The 26483-nt window shown below is 40.2% G+C and overlaps 1 protein-coding gene across 2 annotated transcripts in view; it reads right to left on the minus strand.

Moving 5' to 3' along the window:
* Positions 1-26483, minus strand: part of TMEM131 (transmembrane protein 131) — a 74186-nt gene that overhangs the window by 27348 nt on the left and 20355 nt on the right. Inside the window, exons 4-12 of one of the 2 annotated variants that reach the window (XM_083737907.1) lie at positions 18336-18404; positions 11711-11834; positions 9758-9874; positions 8340-8462; positions 7815-7895; positions 6096-6246; positions 5950-6006; positions 4773-4834; positions 806-914 (exon numbers count right to left, since the gene is read on the minus strand). In XM_083737907.1, coding sequence (XP_083594033.1) covers positions 806-914; positions 4773-4834; positions 5950-6006; positions 6096-6246; positions 7815-7895; positions 8340-8462; positions 9758-9874; positions 11711-11834; positions 18336-18404 — 893 coding nt within the window. Of the gene's footprint in view, positions 1-805; positions 915-4772; positions 4835-5949; positions 6007-6095; positions 6247-7814; positions 7896-8339; positions 8463-9757; positions 9875-11710; positions 13277-17034; positions 18405-26483 lie in introns of both variants that reach the window. The other variant, XM_083737908.1, reaches the window with a different exon arrangement.

A 26483-nucleotide genomic window follows, 5' to 3' on the forward strand; every position in this document is an offset into this window, starting at 1 on the left:
AACAGTGTTACTATTATTGACGCATACACAAAATTGACACATATTTATTTTTACTCTGATAGTAAAACAGTCACTGTTGGGGCTTTGATTTACTACAAAGTATCACAAACCATTTTGATCACATTTGTAACTAAGCTACTCGTGTAATATATTAGGGTGCAGTCACTGTTTAGCTCTAAAATGTGAGTATAATGCTGCTTGCTGAGCTCAAGCGGCTTCAGGGAGAGTGGGTAATACAGCAACATCCCTTCTTCAACTTTCAGCCGAGGGGTGGGGAAACCTATAAGCCTGCAAATGTTGCTTCCTGTTAATTCTAACCAAATGCCATGCTGGCCTAGGCTACTGGGAGCTGTCACCCGTCAACATCAGAAAGGCCACAGGTTCCCCTTCTTAGCAAAAAAGATGAAGACTTCAGTGAACAGTCATCATTAAATGCTCTCCACTCTTGGTCTCTGTGTATATACACTGAACAGCATGATAAAACACATGGGATGGGATTCAGAGGAAAGCTCACAGAAGGCAGCTGGAGGAAGCAGACTTTCCCAGCCCCTCCTCTGCCCAGCAGCATCCTGAAAAGTCTCTCCTGAAAGTTTGGGGGTGGGGGTTGCGGGAAAACCAGGAAGAAACTTCTACAACTGCAGCAATATCCCTGGCAGTATTATGTAACTCGTTCCAAGCAGTAACTGCGTTCAAAAGAAAAGCAAGTGTGGACCCCAAACTAAGAAATATGTTCAGATACGCTAACAAAAGGCTTCCCATCCTGTGAATGAGAAACATACAACTTCCAGAACAGACTTTTACTTACCGTCAAAGCTAATACTTGCAACTTTGGTATATTTACTTTCAGAAGCTCGAAGTGTAATTGGCTTGAAATGTACTGTGATAGCTTCATTCTGTGGTGTGGGTCTAACACTCTGGAAAAGCATAAAAGAAGTGCTTACCAAACAACTACTGGAAAAGTCTGTATATATCTGTTATCTTTTCCTTCAAAAGTTGAGAATCTGCTGACACTTATTCTAAGTTATAAAAATGTGGATACATGTCATTAGAACAACACGAGTCAGGAATGTTTCCAAATATATATACATAATTTATAGCAGAAACAACAGTGAAACTCCAGCAGATTTACTAGCTTTGTTTCATTTTATTTCAACACATGCCTGCTTCACTAGAAAAGGAGGCAATGAACTAGGTTGGGGGTGTTTTTTGGCTAAAATGTCTGTAGCCACCTAAAGAGAACTAGCCTTTCAGCGCAAGGTGCACCAAAAGAATATCAGAGCCATCTATATGAGTTCTATTAATGAGAATGCACACATCAAAAATAGCCCTACACTTCCATCTTAAATTTTACAAGAGTTATACTTGAGGTTGTTCCTGTTCTTGTATACCTAGTGCAATTGTTTAGAGATCCTCCACAAGGCAGAAGACTACACTCACATTATTTTAACTGTGTCTTCACTTCCAGTATCTCCACTTTAGAAAGCTAAACAGCTGAAGAAACACGCTGACAGCATTGCAGAGCAGCAGGGAATGCCCAAAACAAACCAACAAATTATTTAAGTGTCTTAAAGACAGCCCTGTTTAGGGAACTTTTTAATGTTTGCTGTTTTATTATGTTTTTAATATTCTGTTGGGAACCGCCCAGAGTGGCTGGGGAAACCCAGCCAGATGGGTGGGGTATAAATGTTGTTGTTGTTGTTGTTTCAAATGTGGCCTAATTCTGCGAAAGACCAACTATTTTGAGAGAAATGCAAACTCCAGAGCTGCTAGAACATGAATGCTAAAGATTAAGACTTTCAGGTCCGGAGGCTTTGAGGTGTGGAATCAATATCAGCAGCACATCAAAAAGCTCAGAGTGCAGATTTCCATTCAAGTTACTAGGCCTTCAAGGTAACACCATGTGACACGAAGAAAAGAACTCAAATAAGGATAAGAAAGATGAGAGAACATCAATATAAGAATGTGTCAGAATAAAGTTGACAGATGACAACAACAACGAAGGATGCCCCCTTTCAGAAGATAATATAGAAAGATACCTCATTCCAAGAAAGAGAGAGGATGAGCATGCAAAATTCATAATTATGGATGAATGTACAAGCCTTACAACCATAGAAGAGGGATTCTCATGTTTCAAGCAAGTTCAAACAAGTTTTGTAATTTACTGTTAATATGAAGTACGTCATATATATACTACACAGTGCAGGGTCAGGAAGGGAGAGGGCCTTTTGGAAGGAATACTGCCTGAATGCAATCAGCTATTAAGTATACAGTCTTTCACTACCATCTAAATGTATTTTGTTGTTGTTCTAGTTGTCTGTTCTCAATGAAAAACATTTAAAAGAAATGTTAGAACTAGTTAATATAGCAATACACACATTTTACTTAAACTTCCATATAAACTTTAATACAGAACTATCATATATTGTGTTACCAAACATAAATTTCAATTCTAATGGAAGGATAATGGCTATAGTTATGCAACTCAGCTGAATATTAAGCGCTGCTGACAAAACGGTAAATACACAGTCTTCTGGCTCAGAACCAGCAATGCTATAAATACGTACATGATATTTTTACATTAATTTAGTATTATTTTTAATATTATAAATTGCCTTTCTTCTTTTAAAATTGTTCAGTTTCACAGACTCCAATATAAAGTGTCAGTGAAGGTAAAAACTTTTTATGACTATAGTAACTGGCAACAATACTCTTAAAGTGCCTCGAAGGAATTTAGTTCTATGAGTATCTAGCTTAAATTTCTGCTAAATATATCTTGGCCTTTTCCCATGACATTAGCATGAAGTTTGAAACCAGTTTCTTCCTCGCTTCCAAACTGTATCAGAACAAACTCCAAGAGGCATATATCCCTGTCCTCCCCCCGCCCCATGTTTACATGGAAATATGAGCAAATAGTTTAGCCTTTAAGATATGCTTGATGGTATCTGACACTTCCCCAACCCACTTAACATCTAAGATGGTAGCAGAAATCTGAGCAGCGTCAAAACACTGGGACTGCATATTATGAGGTCATACAGTCAGTATTTCTTCAGTCAAGAATGAGGGCAAAATATCAGAGAATGAGGTGTTAAAATAATGTGATTCCGAAGCTTGGCTATATAATCCACTGCTCAGTAGTTTAACACTTATCACCTTTGCTATCACATGCAAAAGAAAATTTAAGTAAAATTATGTACATTACTTCTGCTGCATCAATGATTCCTGTTTTTAACATCAGTGACTCCATATTTTTGCTCACTTACTGCAAGCAGCCTTTCTGTCACTAACCCTGTGGTGTAGTGTGCAATTTGAAAAATCTAAGCTGACCATTCTGTATTTTTCTCTGCACTCTGTAAGTCAGAGGGAGGGAAACAGGCCAGACCTATGAGTTCACAAAGGGTTCATTAAGGACTGGAGCTCTTTGTAGAACATCCTTATGTGAGGATATACATACAGGCCTTTCACTTTTTATAAGCCATTGTAGATTATTACCAAATATGAAACTAATGATGCCCCACATTTTGTGAGATATGCTTCTGTGCCTCTGAGTTTGAGCCCAGGAAACCTATGGGCTATCTTTATAATGACAACAGCTTGTTAAACCCACTGGTGCTGCTAGCAAGTTAGAGAGGGAAAAGACTCCAGAGGAGTTAGTCTTATACAAACTAAAAAGAACAGACATAGCCTCTGGTCTAAGAGATTATCCAGTAGGCATCATTTCATTCATCTTGTTTTTATTATTGCTTGTAAGCCGCTCTGAGCCCGGCCTTGGCTGGGGAGGGTGGGGTATAAATAAAAAATTATTATTATTATTATTATTATTCTCCCCTTTATACAGGAAGAGGTAAAACACAGCTATTGCTGCAAGAGATAAATATACATTTCAAAGACATGGAAACAAGCACAGTACTCTCTCATCTCCCATGCTGGACAAACTAGAACAGTGGTTGAGAAAAGGGATTTAGACAACAAGAGACATTGCTTGGTGACAAAAGCATTTCAGCACTGACAGAACACACCAGCTCAAACACCTTAGCCCGAAAGAGAATATTTGTGACTAGCCAGATGTTTGAATCGTATTCTGGGTCTGGGACAGGCCTCTTTAGCTTTGAGTCTCAAAACTACCTCCTTTACAGTGGTTAAGACAAATCTCTATTGCAAGCCAATATTAACCACTTTTATATGCTGAAGTTTGTTGTGAAATACCAGCTACAAAAGAACCTTTAATTCTTGTTTGCATTTTTATTTTGTAATTGTCATACTGGTTATCTGCATGCTTTTCAAGGCATTTGCCCTGAATGATTTAGTCAGAAATAACTGGGAATTATTAAATGCATTCCCATGTACTTGCTGGAAATCCCATTGCTTTTTATTGTAATGTGACACCATAACAGCAATTATTTAAGATAGTTGTACAATTACAAGCTGTAAGTATTAATTTATGATGACACTGAAAAGTAAAAAAAAGTAAAGTCTGAATAACAAGCAACTAAACAAACCTTTAAATATGCCCCTGTAGTCTTAGTCTTTAGTAGAAAGTTGAAGGGAATGCAAAGTGCTTTAGTTCAGTTTAACTATACAGTCACAACATGTAGCATGGGAAGGATACACTGCTGAAAGCTGTTAAGTGCATCGAAAGCTGCATTTCGTTGAGTCCATTTGGAAAAAAGGGACTAAACTAACAGAACTTGAGCTTTAATATCTAGTGGATTCATGTTATCTTTTATGTCTAGAAAAATATATTGAGATAGTGAAATAAAAGAGGTAATACTTACTGTTATTGGTACATCCTTTGTTCCTGAATTTAACAAGTGTAGATTTAAGATTTTGGGCAGATCTGTTGAAAGCCAATAAAAAAGCACTAAGGCTCGTTTGCATAAAAGGGATTTTTTAAAAGTCAAGTCAGCTTTGTGACATTTATTCAAGTTAATCCAATGCTGAAATTTTACTTAATTATTGCACTTCGCCATTCCCTTCTCCCCCAGACATAAGGAGCGGATGTTTGATGCTTCTGCTTCTAATCTGCAGTAAACAATAGTCTGCCATTTTATCCAACTGCAGTAAACTGTGGTTAGTGTGCAAATTAATTTGTTCTCCAGTCAGGATCCAGGAATGGTGGCAAACTATTGTCTAGGCAAACCATAATTTGTCACACTGGAGCAAATGGGCAAACTATGGTTTGTTGCAAGGGAAGGGAGGGGGGGGATCATGGTCACCATTACTAAATCCTGATCTTCCAAACCAGCCTGGTGCCTACCACATGCTTTAGACTACAAGTCCCACCTGCCCTTTCCCAGTATGGTCAATGGTCAGAGATTATGCAATTGATGACCGAAACAGCTGAAGGGCAACAGGTTGGGGAAGACCGTTCCAAACTATGATTTGGAGACTAGTCTGAATACAGATGCACCTGTGTACAGTCATTTGGCAGGTGTATAAATTAAGAGTGATGTTATAAAAAGTACTATTTATAATTGCGTTATTAAGTTATTTCATTTTATTTTATATAATATTTCTAAAGCTAGATATCCTAGGCATTTAAATACAAATGAGGTGGATTCAGAAAGTTTCCCTCATGCAGAGTTCTGCTAGAAGAAGAAATTATTTTCACCAATTCCTCCTTTCTCCTGTAGCCCCCCCAAAGATCTGCTCTGGAGGGTTTGGGGACTCCATGAAACACTATGAAAAGTAGCCGCAGAGATAATACCAAAAATCACCTTCCTGCACCCTGTCTCCAGAAGAACCCTGGATTTTTATTTTTATTTATTTATGTAAATGGGTGGATCCTTTCCATTAGCAGCAGGACCTGTCTGGATGCAACCCAATACATATGAAGGCCTACATGCACAGGCTAAGGAACAAACACATGAAACTGATATTACGCAGCTCTTGCAAAATGAGGTGTGTCTACTCATAATCTGAAATGGAGGTGTATTAAAATATAGGACTCACCTTGGGTTCTTAAAGTACCAAAATCTAGCATTTCTGTCGATGAATAAATTCCTGGGGCTTTAAGATAGGACAAAACAAAGTGAGTATCTTTCACTACTGCAGTAGGAAAATACATGAAGTTGATGAAACATTACATTTCTACAAACCTGTTGTGACTTCTACTTCTACTGGCAGAATAATAAACTCTGTGCTGTCTGAGGCATTTGTTTTTATTCGAATGAAGGCTGTGTAATTATCTGCTTCCCTTGAAGAGAAACTGGCTCTCATAACTCCTTTAGTTTCATAGGGGGGAATTTCCTATTGAAACAGACAATTGTGCAGAATATAAAAGTCAGTATAATAAAAAGGTCCACAATGCCAGCTATAATACAAGTGGAATATGGAGTATACAGTTGGCGTTTTTAGGCCATGAACTAACTAAATAGTGAGATGGAAGTGTCAAACAGTTTCAGAAACAACCATCACATAAAAGGTTCAGAATCATCACGTGTAGATTATTCATGCTGACAAGTAACAGTTTGTTAAACTTGCCTTTTCCTAAGTGCCTAAGACTAGTTCTGTTGTAAGAAACCAGTACAAGAAATATATTTGGTGATGCTACCAATGTTTTAGAGAAACACTTAAAAGCCTATTTTGCATCAGTAGCACAAAAATGTGTAGATACTTCTGTCTGTGCCATCCAAGCCCACTCATTCCCCACTCCCACAACAGGCAAGCCATAATTTTCTTTCCTCCTGTGCATTCAAAATTTCTGGAAAGCCTACATTATAGCAAAGAGAAAAGGACTTAATTTGTCTATACGCTTCAAAAGTGGGAGATTCTAATCACTGCTACTCAGAAAGTGTAAAAATAAATGTATCCAATTTAAGTTATACTCAGACTAGACCCACTGAAATAAATGAAAATGACCAACTTAAGTCCATTTTCAATGGGTCTCAGTAGGACTTAGTTGGATACAAACCAAGGAGTCATCAGCAACCATCTCAAATTGCATGCAGGCACACTAGCAATTTTATACAAAAATATAAACTGAAATTTTATAAAAAATATAAACTGGAGGATTGTCCTGGAAAATCCTAGAAAAGTTCCCTAGTATTTCTTTGCTACATAAAAGGTAGTTGGTGTTATATCTTCAGTCAAAACTACAACTTTTGGAATATTCTGTGGCTAGAATATTAGATAAAAACCACACACGTGTCTAAAATCACTTGGTAAAAAGCTTAGGTGCTATCAGACTTGCGATGAAATGAAATTGAAAGTGGCTAACTCACTATAGGACATAATTGTTAGGTATTTGTATACAATATTTATTTTAAAATAAGTTTTATTTACTTTTGTGACAAAAACAAAACATGTAACATCATATACATATAAGTAATATATAATTAATAGCATTGGTTTTACTGTAGAGCATTTGTTCTTCTCTTGTTATGAATGGAATTCTCATTTTAAATTTGTTTCTGCCTTTCACCTTTTGCGTCAGCCCCCCCCCCCCACAAAGCAGTTGTCCACATTTGCTGGTATATACAATATTAACGTTACTTTGAAAATTCATGACAAGTTCGTTCTCATTCTGCTTTGAACTTTCATACTTGTCACTGGACCCTGTTGATATTTGATGCTGCACAGTTATGGTTTACTCCCTTATCTTCAATTGCTGGGCCTCCTGGCCTCATTTCAAAACAACATCCACCCTCTTATCTGTATATGTGTGCATGAGATTTCAGGATCAGCAGAGGAGAACACCATGCATCTGAGGAAGGGTGCTCTGGCTCACAACAAAAGTTTAAGCCACAACAAATATTACTCTTTGCCAGAACTTATTAATACCTTAGTGTGAGTCAAGTAATATTTGCGCTACTCACCCATAATTTTCTTGTACCCCCTTGCTGACCAGTTGGAAGCTCTAGGTGGAGATCACCTCCACTTGAATACATTTCTACCACCTGTGAGGATAGCCAAAAATAATAACTGATAAAGTTGGGGCTCAAGTTCCAACTAGACACACTCTCATGGTTGCCAGCTAAGGGGAAACTATTTATATTTTATTTTCTCTGTGGTAAAGACCACACATACAACATAGTCAATGAATTCCTTCAAGTGTTAGAATATGTCATTTATCATTCCACCAAATAAAAAAATAATAATCAAATGATTTTATGCAAGTTTCTGTATTTGCCAAGTCAAACCTTACATGCAAAGCTTTAGTTCCATGAACATAGCTTCTCAAAACTACCACTAAGACAATTATTTTAACTTCAATGGTTTATACATATAACATTCCGAACTGAAAATAAAGGAATAGAATCATAGTATACAAAGAGCACCTGAAATACATTAACATTATATTTTAACAGGTAACTGTAAATATGAACAGTGCTCCTACATACCTGCAAAGGCTCACTATGGGGGTTGTGTATATTTATAATAGGAGAAAAACTGCTGTTTACTGGAACTTTTGCTCCTATAAAAGGGCGAAGTCTGTAAGGGTTTGGTACTCCTACACCAAATACCTGTTTAAGAAAAAGAAAACAACCTTTTAGTATCCCAATGTGAGTAATTGTCTGTTTTCCACCTTTAAAACTCACACAATCATTGACAACAAAGAAACACTACCTCTTTCCCAACTTGGAAGTTTACAGTTACAGTATTTTAAAGTGGTCTCATACAGTATCTATTGCTTTAGGATACAAGAAAATATATCTTTTTCTTCCTTTCAGGAGCCACACAAGTGACAACTACAGACCAGCTTTTCTCTAAATATTTGTTTTGCAACCAGTTTTTGAACTTTTTATATGCAATGCAGATTTTTTTAAAACAACAACAACTTAAGATCACTGAGTAGGACTGAGTCAATACAACCCTTTGTATTTTTTTCTAGCTCCGAACCACAGTAACAGGTAGTAAATCATGATTATGTTCATGAATACAAAAAATGGCATTCCCCCCATTTTTGTCATTCCTTTCAGTTTTCTAAAATATGTGATCTTGTTCCTGCAAAAGCTACTTTGCCATTTAAATGTCCTTCTCTTAATTTTTTTAAAATATTGTGGTGTGCTTAAATCAATCAACTGTATTAGATCAAGTGTATTATCAACTTTCAAGTCAATCACTATTAATGTATCTCATAAATCAACAGAAGCCTGTTTTGCATTTTAATAGACAACTTGGAGGCTTTTCATCTTGCAAATAGCTTGTTCATTTCTAAGCTGTAGGAGGCGCATTAATACTGTAAGACTTTTTGTAATCTCAAGTGCATGGAATTTCCATAGCACAGTGGCACTTATTGCAGGTGTCTCACAGCATCAAATAATATGTATATATTGAAGACAAATGGCATCTTGCTCAATGAGTAATTCCCATTTGAAAGCAGGAATGTCAATCAGAAAATCTAAGTTCATGATACGTGGCTGTTGGTTTCAATTGAAAGCACTGACTTAAGAGACATATGCTAAACTATGAAGTAGTCACACATTGCAGTACAGTGCCACCTCAGTTTAAGAACATCCCTGTTTACGAACTATTTGGTATACAAACTCCACTAAAAAGGAAGTAGTGTTCCAGTTGGCAAACTTTACCTCGGTCTACAAATGGAAGCCGAACAGTGGAAGGGCACCAGCGACGGGAGGCCTCATTAGGGAAAGTGCGCCTTGGTTTAAGAATGGCTTTGGTCTAAGAACGGACTTCCGGAACGGATTAAGTTCGTAAACCGAGGTACCACTGTATATGCTGAGCACCAATCTTAATAATGTGCTTTCACTTCTGTTCTCAATCATTTAAGACACGGTAACATGATGTTTTCTCTTACCTGGTAAGTAAATACCCCATGATTAGATGTATTAATAAATAAAGTATTTTCTACATTCCCCACCATTCTTGCAAGAAAAACCACATCAAATGATGTGTTCCCCCCTGGAACGATTTTCTGAAAAATAAAACACCAGATATAACATGACATGTTGTTCATCTTAGAAGTGTAGTGCTTCAAATATAAGATTGGGCATTCAAACACAATTGATATGTAGAAGCTGTGTGTGAACACCCATGAGACAAGCAAGCCACATACTATAGCCCTTTCTTTGGAAAAATCAATTTAAGTACCTTACAAAAGTTACTTCCAATACACTCTTTTTGATTTGGTTGATACTGCATCGAAACAAACAACTGTAAAGTACAACATGCAGGAAAAATTTCTTTTTTAAACATTATAGCAATATTACTAATGTGAAAGAACACTGAACTGCTTATTGTTTAGCTTACTAAGCACATTGCTCCAAGTGTCTCAGGTTCCACTCTAAATGCCAGATTGGAGTACATAATGTAGCTCCTACGAACTGGTGCTCTGACTCATCCTTCTCAATTGGCCTTAAAACACAGAAAAATTATCTGATGTGACTCCTCCCTGAGCAAAGTTATATAACACTTCGGGAATCTTCTATTTTCTTATAGACAACACCCATAATTGTTTGAATCAATGAGCACAGAGTGACCATAAGTTTAGGAGATACCCATAATGAAGACTTTACTATCTGAGGAAACCTTTTCAGTTTCAGAGCCACATTATAGCATTGGTAATCTTCCAGAGGTCACAAGCAAGGGTGGACATGGCTAAAACCAAAAGCAGGTAGGGTCAAAAAACCGCATACATACCCTATCCACACAAATCTATCCATTCACACACTCCACACCTCACACACTGTCACCTCCATTATGGAAGAGTCCTACATTGATAGATTTCATTAAATATGTTAATTGCTTTAGGGAAGATGTGTGATCAGTTAAGTCTTGTATTAGGATTAAGAAGGGAGTATGAATTTACAAGCTTTCCATACTCCCTCCCCCATTCTCCCCCCTCAAATATTAAACACTTGGATTTAAGCTCAAAAGATTATTTCAAGTGGCAGTAAAGAAACACACACCCTTGCTAATTAAACATGCTTCTGGAATAACAGGACAAAGAGAAGGACCAATGATCATTTCAGCTTTCACTTAATACTGGTTGACACCCTGACAGTGGCGAAGAGACACGATCTTAATTGAAATACATGTTGTTGGTTATTTGCTTTCGCAAGTGCCTTGTAAAATGCAGCCTTATTTGGAGCCTTTTTCATATATTTTAGGCACTTGGTTAGTTGGTTTTACAAAAACATGGTGAAGAAACACAATAAAAAAATACTAGTTATCTTAGCAGCTCATAGAAGCATGCACAAAAATGACAGAATCACTTCCAAAGGGCGGCAACCATTTATCGGCAACTACGTATTGAGTGCATAAGCTCTAAGTAGCAACTCCTACTGAAAATTAATGCATCAGCAGTACTCTGCTCCTGGCTGTGTTATACCAAAAGGATTAAGTTCTGATGAACTTGAAAACTCACACATTACTTGGGGGACTTTGGTTGGTAATAGTAAAATTACTATCCTGGTATGGATTCCCCCCTCCCCCCATGGACTAAATTCAGCTACTACTGGTTAGAAACCATTTCTGAGCTATAATTATCCATTTTCCATATTCTTGAGAACACCAATGCTATGGCCCGGAGGTTCTCCACCACTGCCCTAGAATGAAGAAGAAACCTCCTGACATTTACTTTTCATATAACCCCTCCACAGTGAATTGTACGTGGCATAATTTTGTTGAGTTTGCATTTAAAGAGAAGCTATTTTAGTTACTGTGATGTACTTTGGAGTAATATCAGTTTTTGCTGAAGTGAAACCAGCTTGCAGAATAACACCAACTTGGGAAAACAGAGCTAACTCACCCTGTTTTGAAAAAACGATGCATGAAAATGTGAGGTTGTTGCAGATATTGATACTAATATAATAGTTTCTTCTGCACTTGGATTGTGCAAGTAAACCTTTTCCATTTTTGGCATCCCAACTGGCCTGTATTAAAAGAGAGTAGAAAAAGCATTTAAATTGTTTCCTCAACTGCCTACAACCACAAAATATTTATAGTTTTATGGTTGCAAGGAACAAACAGGTGCATTTTGTGAATGACCACTGTCAATTATTATTATTAAAATTTATATACCACCCTTCATCTGAGGATCATAGGGCAGTTTACAATATAAAAGCACATTATAAACACCATATAACAAACAATAACCCCCCTCCCCACAGTTTAAAAGGCCATATTGTTTAATTAGCCAGGAGAAGAGGAATGGTTTTGCCTGGTGCATAAAAATATGCAACGAAGGTGCTGAGTCACCACTGCAGAAAATGCCTGTTCTTGTGTTGTTATCCTCCAGACCTGTTGCAGAGGAGGCGTATGAAGAAGGACCTCATTATCACAGGATCCTGGTCCTGTACTCTTTCTTTGCATTTCCTTTCCTTCTGACCTTACCATTTACAATCCTCCTCCACTACCCCACCCCAACCTGTATGTAATATATGATACATCAGGCCAATGCAGAGGGGATGGGAGAAGCTGGGTAAACTAGTCCCAAGCCTCAGAGGGCTAAGCTGGCCAGGAAGGCCTGCTAGGGACCAGCTTCTTTTTTGTTTGAGTTTATTCTAACAAGACACCTACCCCAGGCCTCAGACAAGCTCTGCAAGACCTGTGATACATACACACACCCATTACACAGGATAACACTTCATACATTAGATGAATTAGACTGTAATCCATGAAACCTTATGGTGCAATACACTTGTTAGCCTTTTAAGCTGCCACAACTTCTTGTTGTATTCCCTACAAGTGTTTGTGTCATTACTTTATTGCAAGCATATAATTATTCATGATGCAAAGTTATAATTGCTCCAATTAGCTGATAGGACTCATCGGGACCTCAGGGATTGGTGGGTGTCAGAGTCTAGTCCTTCTCGGTAGGAGATGTTCAGCTGTAGGTATATTGGTGGCGAGACCCTAGTTAGGGTCTCGGGTGCCGGTTTTAGGCCTTGGTCTATATTCTATAGTCTATCTGTGAGTCAGGGCAGCATATTGATGCACCCCCGTGCTGTGGCGTTTGCAGGGCCCGTTAAAGGGTTGATTGCGGGAGTCACTGGTCCTACAGTGGCAGCATATAGGTCAAACTCCCGGCTAGGTGAAGTGGGAGGGTATGCTGTGTAAGTTTACGCTTTACAGTCCCCTCCCACAACAGCTGATTGCCCTGTGCATCCTCAGCCCCTGTCGGGCATGAGCAGGATACCTTCCAAGTCCTAAGCCAAGGTTCCTACACCTGAAAATAGATGAAGTTGTGGCCTTATTTAAACCCATACATTCTTGTCATGTCTCATCTCTTGGGGGTGTGGTGGGCACCGGGGACAGGGTTTAGCATGTGGGCTCGCAATTACTTATGATGCAAAGTTATAATTGCTCCAATAAGCTGATAATAATAATAATAATAATATTTTTTTTATTTATACCCCGCCCTCCCCAGCCAAGGCCGGGCTCAGAGCGGCTTACAAGCAATAATAAAAACAAGATTACAACTTAAAAACAAAAATAAAATACAACATTAAAATAATGGAACATTAAAATATTAAAATGTAGCCTCATCGCAGGAGAAGGAAAAGGGGGGGGGGGAGAAAGAGGGAGGGAATCAAATTGGCTCTAAGCCAAAGGCCAGGCGGAACAATTCTGTCTTACAGGCCCTGCGGAAAGAAATCAGATCCTGCAGGGCCCTGGTCTCATGAGGCAGAGCGTTCCACCAGGCCGGAGCCAGAGTTGAAAAGGCCCTGGCTCTGGTTGAAGCCAATCTAACTTCTTTAGGGCCTGGGACCACTAGGGTGTTGTTATTTATGGACCTTGAGGCTCTCCGTGGGGCATACCAGGAGAGGCGGTCCCGCAGGTACGAGGGTCCTAGGCCGTGAAGGGCTTTAAAGGTCAAAAGCAGCACCTTAAATCTGACCCTGTACTCCACCGGGAGCCAGTGCAGCTTGAAAAGCACTGGGTGAATATGGGCAGCCCCGCATAGAGCGAATTACAGTAGTCAAGCCTGGAGATGACCGTCGCATGGATCACTGTGGCCAGGTCGGGGCGGGAAAGGTAAGGGACCAACTGCTTGATGCGGCAAAGGTGGAAAAATGTCGCCTTGGCTGTTGCTGTAACTTGCGCCTCCATGGAAAGGGAGGCATCAAGGAGTACACCCAAACTCTTAACGGAAGGCAATGGCACTAATTGGGCCCCTGCAAGAGAAGGGAGTTGGTCCCTCATCCCCATGCCATCCCGACCTAGCCATAGGACCTCTGTCTTCGAAGGATTTAGTTTCAATCGGCTCCCACGAAACCATCCAGCCACAGCTTCCAAGCATCTGGTCAGTGTGTTCGGGGCCGAGTCAGTGTGGCCATCCATCAGCAGATAGAGCTGAGTGTCATCAGCATATTGGTGACAGCCCAGCCCAAAGCTCTGGATAATCTGGGCAAGGGGGCGCATAAAGATGTTAAAAAGCATCGGGGAGAGAATTGCGCCCTGCGGCACTCCACACACCAAGGAGTGGCGCGATGACATTTCCCTCCCTAGTGCCACCCTCTGTCCCCGACCAGAGATAAAAGAGCACAACCAGTTACGGGCTATGCCCTGTATCCCCACGTCTGCAAGGCGGTGGTCCAGAAGATCATGATCGACCATGTCAAAGGCTGCTGACAAATCTAAAAGGATCAGCAGTCCTGACCCGCCTCGATCCAGTTGTCTACGGAGATCATCTGTTAGGGCAACCAGAGCCGTCTCCGTCCCAAAACCAGGACGGAAACCGGACTGAAATGGATCTAATGCTGATGTTTCCTCCAGAAACCTACCAAGCTGTTCAGCAACCGCTCTCTCAATTACCTTACCCAGGTATGGAAGATTTGAAACTGGGCGGTAATTGGATAGGTCTAAGGGATCTAATGAAGTTTTTTTTAAGAGTGGACACACCACTGCTTCCTTCAATTCCCCTGGGAATGTCCCCGTGTCAAGGGACAAATTGATAATTTCAACCAGGGGGGTCCGCACAACATCTGGACACTCCCTAATCAGCCAAGACGGGCACGGATCAAGGAGGCAGGTGGTGGGCCTACCAACTTGGAGGAATCTATCCACATCAGTAGGGAGTATCCAATCGAAATGGTCCAACACTGGACCTGAAGTCAGTCGAGGGGACTCCAGTTCAGTCACTGTATCTAAATTGGCAGGGAGGTCACGGCGGAGCAACAGGACTTTCTCCGCAAAAAAACTCGTGAATGCCTCACAGCTGTGGGTCGAATTTGTGCTTAAATTTGGTTGTCCTCCTAAGGACGTTATTGACCTAATTATTTTAAAAAGTTGTGCCGGGTGAGAGGTAGCGGATGCAATGGAAGCTGCAAAGTAAGATTTCTTAGCAGCTTTCATAGCCATCTCATAGGCTTTCATAAGCGTCCTATAAGATGTTCTTGAGGCTCCGTCACGAATCCGTCGCCATACTCGCTCTAGCCGTCTGAGATCCCGCTTCATTTTCCGGAGCTCCTCAGTAAACCAAGGAGCCCGGTTTCGACGGGGTCGCAGAGGGCGCTTAGGCGCGATCTCATCAATGGCTGCCAAGAGCCGGTTATTCCAGTCCTCAACAAGGTCATCTAATGAGTCGCCAGGAGGAGCAGGGTTCCGCAAGGCTTGTCGGAATCTATCAGGATCCATCAGTTTTCGCGGACGAGCCCAAATAGGTTCACCACCCGAGCCGGGGAGGAGCGGGAAGTCTATCTTGGCTTTCAGAGCGTAGTGATCAGACCATGGCACTTCCACAGCAGGGAGCATGATCACATCTATGCCAGCCCCAAAGATCAGATCCAGCGTGTGGCCTGCTTGATGAGTGGGGCCCAAAACAACCTGGGAGAGCCCTAGTGTTGCCATGGAAGTCACTAGGTCCAGAGCCTGTGAGGAGGGGGCGGCATCGGCATGGACGTTGAAGTCTCCCAAAACCAGTAGGTTTGGGAACTCCAAGGCCCAGCCCGCCACCACCTCCAGCAGGTCTGACAGGGTGGCTGCAGGTGTGCTGGGTGGTCGGTACACCAGCCAGGCAGCCAAGCTCTCCTTGGTGCCCCACACGAGACCAACACATTCAATGCCGGAGATCGCCGGTGATGGCAGAGCTCTGAAAGAGCAATCCTCCCGGAATAACAACGCTACTCCTCCCCCCCAACCCACAGTCCGCGATTGATGGAGGACAGAGAAACCTGGGGGTGTTATCTCATGTAGGGAGACTACTTCGCCTACCCTTACCCAGGTCTCCGTCACGCAAGCCAGGTCAATCCCCTGCAAGACAAAAAAGTCATGCATGGTGGCGGTTTTGTTGCCTATGGACCTGGCATTGCACAGCACCAATGACGGAGGTGTGTAATCCTTGCTCTCCCTACCCTCATCCCTCGGGATGGGGCGTAGATTGGAAGGGGTTCGAGGATCACTGCATCTCGAAACCCTTCGCCGATAGAGATATTTAGCCCCACCGCCATTCCTCCCTAGCCCTTCAATTGTGGAAATCCCAGATCCCATACTAGCCTCCCCAATAGATGGGTAACATCCTCTCAATAACAAGTCGTCCTTGGGCCAGGACTCATGGGTCAAAGTGGTATGGGAAAGAGGTGGAGGTCTGATAGGGTAAGTATCCCTAGAAGATAAAACCCAACCAACCGCACCCCAAGCAGGGTGGACAGTCCCATGGTGTTTCATTAACTGTCAATCCCCCTCCCCTCCTGGGTTAATTGGAGGATTGTTGGTTCTATCTGTGGCTGTGGAAGTATTAATGAGGTATGTGTTATAAAATGTGGATCACTGGCCAACAAAGAGCCAGATTCGAATTCGAAAGATCTGTCCATCCTGTCTCGCCAGGAGTACAGTAGAGAAGGCTGATCATTCTGGTAAGTTTTTGGAACATTAGGCAAAGGTCCAGATGTAGATTTGGTGCTGGATATCTCCAGATTGTCAGCAACATAGAGTTCTTTATGTGTTGTTGCCATAGAAATGTCGGAGGCGCCAAATTCCTCATCTAATTTGGTGTCGTTTGAAAAGGGAACAGGGAGTTGCACTGATGTCTTTCGATGGGATAAAGAGCTGTTGGACGTCTTTAAATATTGTGCTCTAGGCTCTACTGTCCTTATATTTTGGGTAGAAATCTCAGTCTTTATACTCATTAGCCATGATAGGACTATTTTTATATTGACTGTTGTTGCTTAGTTTGGCATATATATTTTATGCTAATATTTTGTACAGATTATAAATAAATAAATTTTGCAAAGTTATTTTTATCCTGCCTTTCAACTGACTAATGGAGTGGGCTAACGCTGCAACTAAACAATTCTGTCTTCTGGCCTTAATCCAGAGATGTGCAACATGCATATGCAGCCACTGTAGAACTGCTGCATTAATAACTCCAGGGAAATGCTGCACTATGACTACTGCCATTATGGCTGTATCTCCAGGCATTGAAAGACGAATGATGAGAAGAAAAGAGTGAGCGCTGTTCTGATGTTTAATTTATCAGCAGAGTAAATTAATATTCAAAAGCCAAAGTCATTCAACCTTGCACATTTTGACTATTTTATATTCTACTTTTTATATACCCACTGTTGGCAGACAACATTCCCCCACCCCAATACAGAGTTTGACTCAGCTAACCAAGCTATGTTCCTAGTAGGTCAGAAAAAGCTTGGTTCTATTCAAGGCCCTTTCAGTTCCTGTCACACTACCAATGATGTAATCTGAAGAACAACTTGGTCCAACTCCCTCCACACAGTGCTCCTTATCTGGCTGCTGCGGCATGAAATATGTTCCCCATTGGTGCACATGAGTTGTATCTAGAGAAGCACTCACATGCCAGGGATCCCGAGAATTTAGTTTTTCCAGGGTCCCTGGAACCAGTAGATTCAAGTGGTAAATAGATGGCACCAAACTCTGCACGTACAACCTGTAGCCTAAAGCAGTACAGTCCTCAAATAACTACTGTATAAACTAGTGCTGCACGGAAAGCATACACAAGGATTAACAACTTCATCCTTTGGTGTTACTGGAAAATCTTATTAGATTTTTTCAGTCGAAGGGCCCTTTCCTCAGTAAAGCAGACAGAAGCAGCAACAACAGATACTTCAATCATTCCTCCAATTTAGACTTCATTTATTCCTCCTCTTCCACCTTCTCCCATATGTTTCTTTTCCCTCCAAATACGAAACCATGTGGTATGCCTGAAGTACAACAGGTGCAAATTTCTGCAAGTGTGAACCATCAATACTATTCATCCACTAAGGCCTGTTATATGACTTAGCCAACACACAGAGCCCCTTATACAGAAACTATGTGATTGATGCTGGGCAGATAAGGTTCTGGGCATCTAACATTAACATATTATCAGCTTTGTCTTTTTAATACATAGGTTTCTCAGACAGCTATTAACTTCCAGATGCCTTCTATTTAGAATGCTAGGCAAAGTGTTCACAACTTACTGCTCATGGAAATCCAGCATTGGTGGTTCAAACCGAATCGGTCTGCAATTCCCTCGATACATAGATATACTGTTGGGGGAAATGAGAAGAGAACAAATTAAGATGGCATTCAGTTTTTAATTCATGTTCAGAATCTTCCAAATTAAGTTGCCAATTAAGTTGAATGACAATCCAGGCTTGCATCCAGCAAAGTAGTCCCATTAGCCCAAGGACTTCCACTTGCACAACTGAACTTTCCTTCATGTTGCATCCCACTCCCACCAAAAATCTATTCTAGTTTTTCTCAGCCCTCTGGAGCAGTTCAGGGCAGTTCAAAAAAGGGTACCCAAACATCTGTATATCACAATGCCTTTTAGTATTAGCAATTGTAATGAGAATCTGCCTTAGCTAGGCTGGAGAACTATTACAAATGTTCTTATTATACATGAATGACTAACTGTGCAATCCTAACCATATCTATTCAGTGGTTAGGTCCTATTAAATTCTTTAGGCTTTACTCCCAGATTAATTGGGAATAGGATTGTAAATCTTAGTTACATCTAAACTGAAATATAAGATAAATTAAAGCCGTCAGGTGTAGTGTGTCTTATGTGGGTCCCCAGGGTGATTACTTTTTTAAAAAGCAACGGGGAAAAATTACAATCCAGTATCACTTATTTCATTCCTGGGCAAGGAGACAGAACAAGTGGTGGAATCTGAACTCCAGACAAACCTGAACAGTGATTATTCAGATCCATTTTAGTCTGGTTGCCAGCTTGGTGTTGGGGACAGAAACAACCTTTGTTGCTCTGCTGGGTGAATGGTACGGGCAAGTAGATAAGGGAAGTGAAACTCTGTCAGTTCTTTCGGATCTCCCAAGCAACCACAGTATTACTCTGGGTCACCTTTCCAGAGATGCACTCTGTCACGTGCCTAGCATGTTTTCTGGAGGTCCCAAAAAGTAGTGCTATGGGACTCCTGTTCCATCCATTGGACTTTTGCCTACAGGATGTTACAAGGTTCCATTTTGTGTCTCATGCTGTTTAACATTTCCTTGAAAACAGTGGGAAGGGTCATCTGGGAGTTTGTGCTTAGGTGTCATCAATATGCTGATGACATTCCCTTATATCAGGGGTCTGCAACCTTTAAGACAAAAAGAGCCACTTGGACCTGTTTCCAAAGGGAAAAAAACTGGGAGCCGCAAAACCGGGGAGGTGACGTTGGGACGGTGCGTGACTAACGCACGCACCGCCCCCATGCGACGTCACAGCCAGTATAGCGCCCGCCACAGTGGGGAGTGTCGGGGTGCACAATGCGCCTCCTCCCCTCACTAGTATCCGCCCCGGAGCTGCGGCAAAGGTGTAAAAGAGCCACATGCGGCTCTGGAGCCGCGGGTTGCAGACCCCTGCCTTATATCTTTCATTTTAAGTGTCTAATTTCTAGAACGGCGGTCTAAAATATTTTAAATGACCGGTATTTCGAACACCACAATATTTTTTTGATTTCTCAAAAATCCAGGGCAGCAGCAGGCACCCCTGCTAGCATAGAATATAACCAAGTCTCCATTAATATATATTATTTATAAGCAGCAATGTTGAGATGGGAGATAAAATAGTAAGTTGAAATCTTTTTTAAAAATGAAATCCTTCCTTTCAAGCACTATCTGCAATGTAAATATCTTTACACAAACCAAAGGACATCAAGTTCTTTGAAATGTATTATTAGGTCACCAAATACCACTGAAACCACTGTGTACTAATGGACTTGATAACATCTAGACTCTCATCTAGCTAAATTTGAGATGTGTTTGGTAGAAGCTGCTATCTTCAATTTAAAAAGATTATGAATATAGACTTCAATGGCTTTGTTAGCATTATATTAAGGTATTTTAAACCAGGATGTTTTTAAGGGAATCCTAATATAACTGAAATGTTAACCTTTTAAACTAAAAATATCATACTATTTTCACATCAATTTCAGTGTTGTAAAAAAATCAATTTATAAAAGGTATATTTTCATAAAATTGATCTAGTGATGTAATGAATGGATATGATACCAAACAAATGTGTCCATTTTAAGGTTTTAATTAACGTTTGGAGTTAACTATACCTTGAAATTTCTATACCTCTAATAAATAAATATATATTTAAAAATAAATGTAGGCATACCACCCAATGCACAGATTCTTGGACATGCTAAAGTTTTCAGTGCTATTCCACCAACACTCCTAAATTTTAAACAATGTAAGGGAAACTTATAATGCTTGAATTGACTATGCACTGTAAAAAAAATATAAGTCCTCCAATAAAAAATATTTCCATGTACCTTTATTTTGTTTGAATATAACATTTAAACCACATCACATATGCTTCATGAATTCCTCCCCTTGCCTCACAAAAGTATTTAAGTTCTAACATTTTAAGTTATTCAAAAGGCTTTGGCAACATGCTAAATTAACATGGCATACTCTTCAAAGTTTGCTTACTAAATAAGTCAAACAAGCAAACAAAACCAAATCCTAATCAATTTAGGGCACTAGAAAATCTAACCAAAACCTGACAACACTCATTTTTATCTATCCTGCATTGTGCTCGAAATTTCATAACCAAGCAACAGATAGGGACCAACCCCAAAAGAGCTTTCAAGCAAAATATGTGAGACATGAGCAAGTTAAACTGTCTTCAGCTTTAAGTGTGAAAACTTGCTATTGCAAACCTGGAGCAATAAAGCGTACTAATAACTTTGAATAAAATAAAAACATGCAGTACATTCCTCCCACTTTGGAAGTGGAAGATTAAGTCTTGATCAATGCTAACAGCATAACCACATTCCAACCATAATATACTTAAGAACCTACGCAACAAAAAACACAACACAAGGTCACAAACAAGCCCAACAGAATTATGCAAACCCTGAATTGGTAGGCACAAGGACATCATAGCAGCTTTCAGATTTATTCAACTTAAGGTTAGAATTCTGAAGACAATTTCAGGCTCTGCTAGAAAACACTCAAAGTACCGGTAGTTTATGCTGCAAACCCTTCTTGAAAATTTCTAGACCCTTTGCATTTCAAAACTATAACTCATCATAGGCAACTGGAAGCAGCAATGATGTAAAAATACAAAATATCTGAGAGTAATTCTTCACATCAGAAGCAGCTGAGGTTAACTTTTTGTCCTTAAATGGCAAACTGCTGTTGGTGCCCAAGTAAATGATCACACCTTCACTGATAAAATATTCACTCTTTTCCTGTTTCTGCTCTGCACAGAGAAGGATGTAGAGGTGTGTGGGTGTGGGTGTGTATTCAAGTTTAGAAACTAAGATTACATTATTGGTCTTGCTTAGTTACCAAAGAACTTCTGTACTGATTGTGTCTAGTCATATCAGGCTGTTCATAATCATAATAAAAAATATTTACCAATATCTGAATTGCCTTTTCCATCATGATCTATAGTCTATGGGGAGTTTCAAAGAAGTCTAGTACAGAAACAACAATCTTATTACACCACAGGAGAGACTCCAGGCTGACTAGCAAGATGCCCTAAGCTATACAAATACTTTACTTTATTGTTAAATTTATTCTAGTAATTGTACTATTGTTTGGAGCTTAGTGGCTAATATGCAACTGGAACAAGTGGACCCTTTCATATTTGTTAGAAAAAAAGAAATATGATGAGAGAATCTCACATAGCAGATAGTAGTTTTCTGCCTCACTTTCCATTTTTCAAGGTTTATGTCTATGAGTGTCTGCAACTTAGGCAAAGGCACAGTGTGTCTAGATCACGTACCTTAACTACAAACTTAAAAATCCACTCTTAATGAGCAGACATAGCACAGGTAATAACATTTGGCTCAAACAGAAAAGGCCTATAAGCAGAAGTTTATGCAAGGTGCCGTCTTGTCCCAAACCTGCATATCATATCAGTAACATGCTGTAACTACTTGCAACACACACACACACACACACACACACACACACACACACACACAAATACTGCTTAATTACTGCACGTAGATTACTAGGAATTTTCACCCCCAAAATCAAATTATTACCACCTCCAGTCTTTAAGAAAATTATAGACTATTATAGGAGCAACTGTGTGTGTGAGGGGGGAGGAACTGCATTCCTTGTGCTGCACAAGTCTTTTAAAGCCATGTTAAGGCATCTGTTCAGTGCAAACTTATGGAAGTCCCCACCTAGCACTGACTCAGCATGTGCCTGCAGCACTCAAAGGTGTATTCAAGCACCTTCAGTCATAACTTTTGTTTACCTGGCCTATTAACAACGAACAGAAACGAATGCTTCATTAAAGGTACAGTCAGCCTTCCCACCCTGAGTAAGGTTATCCAAGATCTGAACCTGGGAACTCTTCTACCCGAAGAGAGGATCATACCCTAGTCTAGGAGTGGAGAACTTTGTTTTTTCCCCTGAGGGCCAAATCCCCTTGGACACTACATGCCTGCACTGGACAGGTTGCTGTGGAAGGGACAGGTTACTCTTACCAGAGGTCTGAACTGATTGCTTACAGGGGGTTCCCCTCTCACCTCTCACCATTCCATGCATCTGACGATGGCTGCAGGTTGTGCATCACTTCTCTACACTATCCAGCCAATGTAGAAACCCAGGCAACTTTATACCAAATCAGATCATTGGCTCATTTAGCTCAGTATTGCCTACTATACTGACTGGAACACCTATCCGGGGTTATGTATGTATGTATTATGTATGGTACGCGGGTGGCGCTGTGGGTTAAACCACAGAGCCTAGGACTTGCCGATCAGAAGGTCGGTGGTTCGAATCCCAGGTGAGCTCCCGTTGCTCGGTCCCTGCTGCTGCCAACCTAGCAGTTTGAAAGCACGTCAAAGTGCAAGTAGATAAATAGGTACCACTCAATCGGGAAGGTAATCAGCGTTTCCGTGCGCTGCTCTGGTTCGCCAGAAGCGGCTTAGTCATGCTGGTCACATGACCCAGAAGCTGTACGCCGGCTCCCTCGGCCAATAAAGCAAGATGAGCTCAGCAACCCCAGAGTCGGTCACAACTGGACCTAATGGTCAGGGGTCCCTTTACCTTTATGTATGTATGTATGTATGTATGTATGTATGTAAGTAAATATATATGGGGTAAGACAAGTAAACTGATCACAAGCTGTTAAGGGCTTTGAATACTGATAATAAACTTGGAACTTGGCCCTGTAACAAACTGGCAGCCAATGCAGATATTTGAGCAGAGGAATAATAGGAACTTGCTCCTGACAATAATCATACTGCAGCATTCTGTACTAACTGCAGTTTCAGGACCAAGTGCCAGGAAAGCCCCACACTGCAGTAATCCAGCCTTTAAATTACCAAGTTCTGGACTACTGTGATCAAGCTATCAGGTCCAGTTGCTGTACTAGCTGAAATAATAAAAAGTGCTCCAGGAAGATTCACAGACTGCATACCTGTTCTTTAAGAGGGAGTGTAGCTCTGTCCAGGGCAAGCAGCTGGACAATTTTTCAGATATGAGAACCACTTGCCCACAGAGCCTCTGTCTTGCCAGGATTCAAGCTCAGCTTAATTTCCTGCATCCAGGCCATGTTCCAGAATCTGCATGATATTTCTTGATTCAGATGTTATGGAGAAACAATTCTGAATCTTGTCAGCATACCAATGGCACCTTGCCCCAAATATCCCAATCATGGTTCCCAATTACTGCATATGAATGTTAAAAACATTGGGAATAAAACACGCCTGTGGTATTTCATAGCATAACTGTCAGGGGGTTGAAAACCACACTCCCATTGCTGCTTCTTGGGATCTGTTATTTACTGACTGACTATACACTACAGTATATCTCACTAAAACAGGGCCCAGCATACTGGGGATCAACATAGCTGAACATGCATCTCCCAAATTGATTGTAGCTTTGTGATGACCAATTATAATTAGCAAATAAATTGGACTGTCTAACACAGTAGTGGAGAATCTCTGGCAGCCAGGTTTTCCATTTGGTCTGTGAGGCAGTTTTGGCCAACCAATGCCCACCTACATACACCTGATGTCAGATATGAGGCAGGTAAAATCACAGCTGGGCCAAAAAGTAGTTTGAAGTCTCTGAAAATCAGCTGGTTGTCTGTTCTTACAGGGAGCCCTGAGTGGCACTTCAAAGTACTATCTTTTTTATTATTTTTTTTATTTTTTGTAATACACAAAGAAAAGGGGGGGGGGGAACCCAGTACATCTATACCATACAAAACCAAATAGACTTAATACAAACCGACTCAAAGACACAAATAACTTTCTATCTACTCCTTAATTCAGATACACAAACTTGTTGCTGATACAAACTATTATCATAATTAAACTGCATCTTAATTTATCTTAGGTCATTCTTAAAGCTACTACTGAAGTTAATCAAATGCTGCAACAGAGTTTAAGCTACTGTAATTATTTTTCAAATATATTTTGAAGCCTTCCCATTTAGATACAAATACCTGTTTTGGTTTGTTCTTTATTTTTTCAGACAAACTGTCTAGTTTCGCATATTCAATCAATCTTTGAATCCATTTCAAAGTACTACCAGGTGATTGTTGGGGCTTCCAAATGCCAAAAATTGCAAGGGTCATAAATACCAATACCATTGTGATGTCCGATGACTGAGAGGTGATTGGCCATGCCCATCTGTCAGACTTGGCCACACAGAGTAGGGGAGATAAAGTTCTGCCTTGCTGGTCACATCCATTTCCCCACCCTTGGCCTAATGAGTGACAGAAGGGATGAGGATTCCCCTCAATTAGACCTTTCATCATATCTGAGATAGTGGGTTCCTTACAACTCACAGTAGGCCTGGCCTTAGAGAAGCAGGAAGACAACAGCTGTGGTAATTGTTTATGATACTACTGATGATGCAAATTTATCTCAACTCATCCATTGTATATATTTTTAGGCAATGCAACTGTAAATTTATTGTGCTATTTGTTTCTGGACCTGTAATTAACTTTTCTCTTGATGTTTCCAAAGACTCTTTGGGATGCCAAGGCAGTGGCATCCCAAATGTACAAACAGTAACTTCACAGGCAATTCTATATATGCCCACTCAAAACTATGCCTCATTAAGTGCAATTGGACTTATACCTAGGTGAGTATAGGTTTGTCGTCTTAGGCTCTTAAAATATTGAATACCTTTAGATCAAGTACTCCATAGTGCCATTCCTTGCATTTTTAGTAACAATTACCGGTAGCTTCACAACAATTTGCATAGATTCAATGACCTGACAGTACTTCCTCTTATACTGTTTAGCAAATATTCAACAGAAGTAACTGAAAATTTACTATTCTTAAAATAACATTTGAGGTTAAGATATCAAGTTAAGTGACTGAATGCTTCTGGTTTCTGTTTGGTTTTTGGAAATTAGTGTACATATGTCTTCTTGTAAATTTAAATCTGGCATTTCAAAAGTAGAGTAGAAAGTGAGTGTAGTAGCTAAGCTAACATTTATATACCTATGTAAAAACCAAATGAATGTTCAAATGCATTAGCTAGCTGTTTCCTCTGGTGCCTTTAAATGACCTGACAGTTTCATCACGCTACTTCAAGCTTAGACAAAACAGCTAAAATGTTTTACAAATTTCCACTTTAATTTGAAGGATTCCAGCATGCTATGCATGCTCTCAGTGCCTAAAACAAAGATATCTATATACCCATAAATAAGGTAAAAAAAAACTGCAATCTTGCAACTGCAATCTTCCAACTACAATAGGAACATTTTTTTAAAAATCCCATGCTTTGTGTCTTTGATTCTTCAACTCCTTATTGTAGTTTTAAAGACTTTTTTATATATAGCAAATGGTCCCTAAGTTAACTAAATAAATAATAAGTACAGGAAGACTACTTGAAAGTAGCTTTACAACTACTGTAGACGCGCTGGTGATTAGCTAGCAAAAAATACATGTGAGATGCAGACAGGAATTTCCAGTGCTAAGGAGAGAAGCATATATGAATTTCACACAAAGAGAAAAGCATATATGAATTTCATCTCTGTTACTCTGCACACCTCTCCTCCAACAGCCTTTCAGTCATGAATTATCACTCTCCGGGGCATTATGATGCCATAGCTAATTGTTACTATCATCTGGAACACACCAAAACTAGTGTCCATATAGCTGGTTGTATCACTTGCAACACACCAA

The sequence above is a fragment of the Podarcis gaigeae genome, assembly GCF_964106915.1.
Source record: "Podarcis gaigeae genome assembly, chromosome: 4".
NCBI classification, from domain to species: domain Eukaryota; kingdom Metazoa; phylum Chordata; class Lepidosauria; order Squamata; family Lacertidae; genus Podarcis; species Podarcis gaigeae.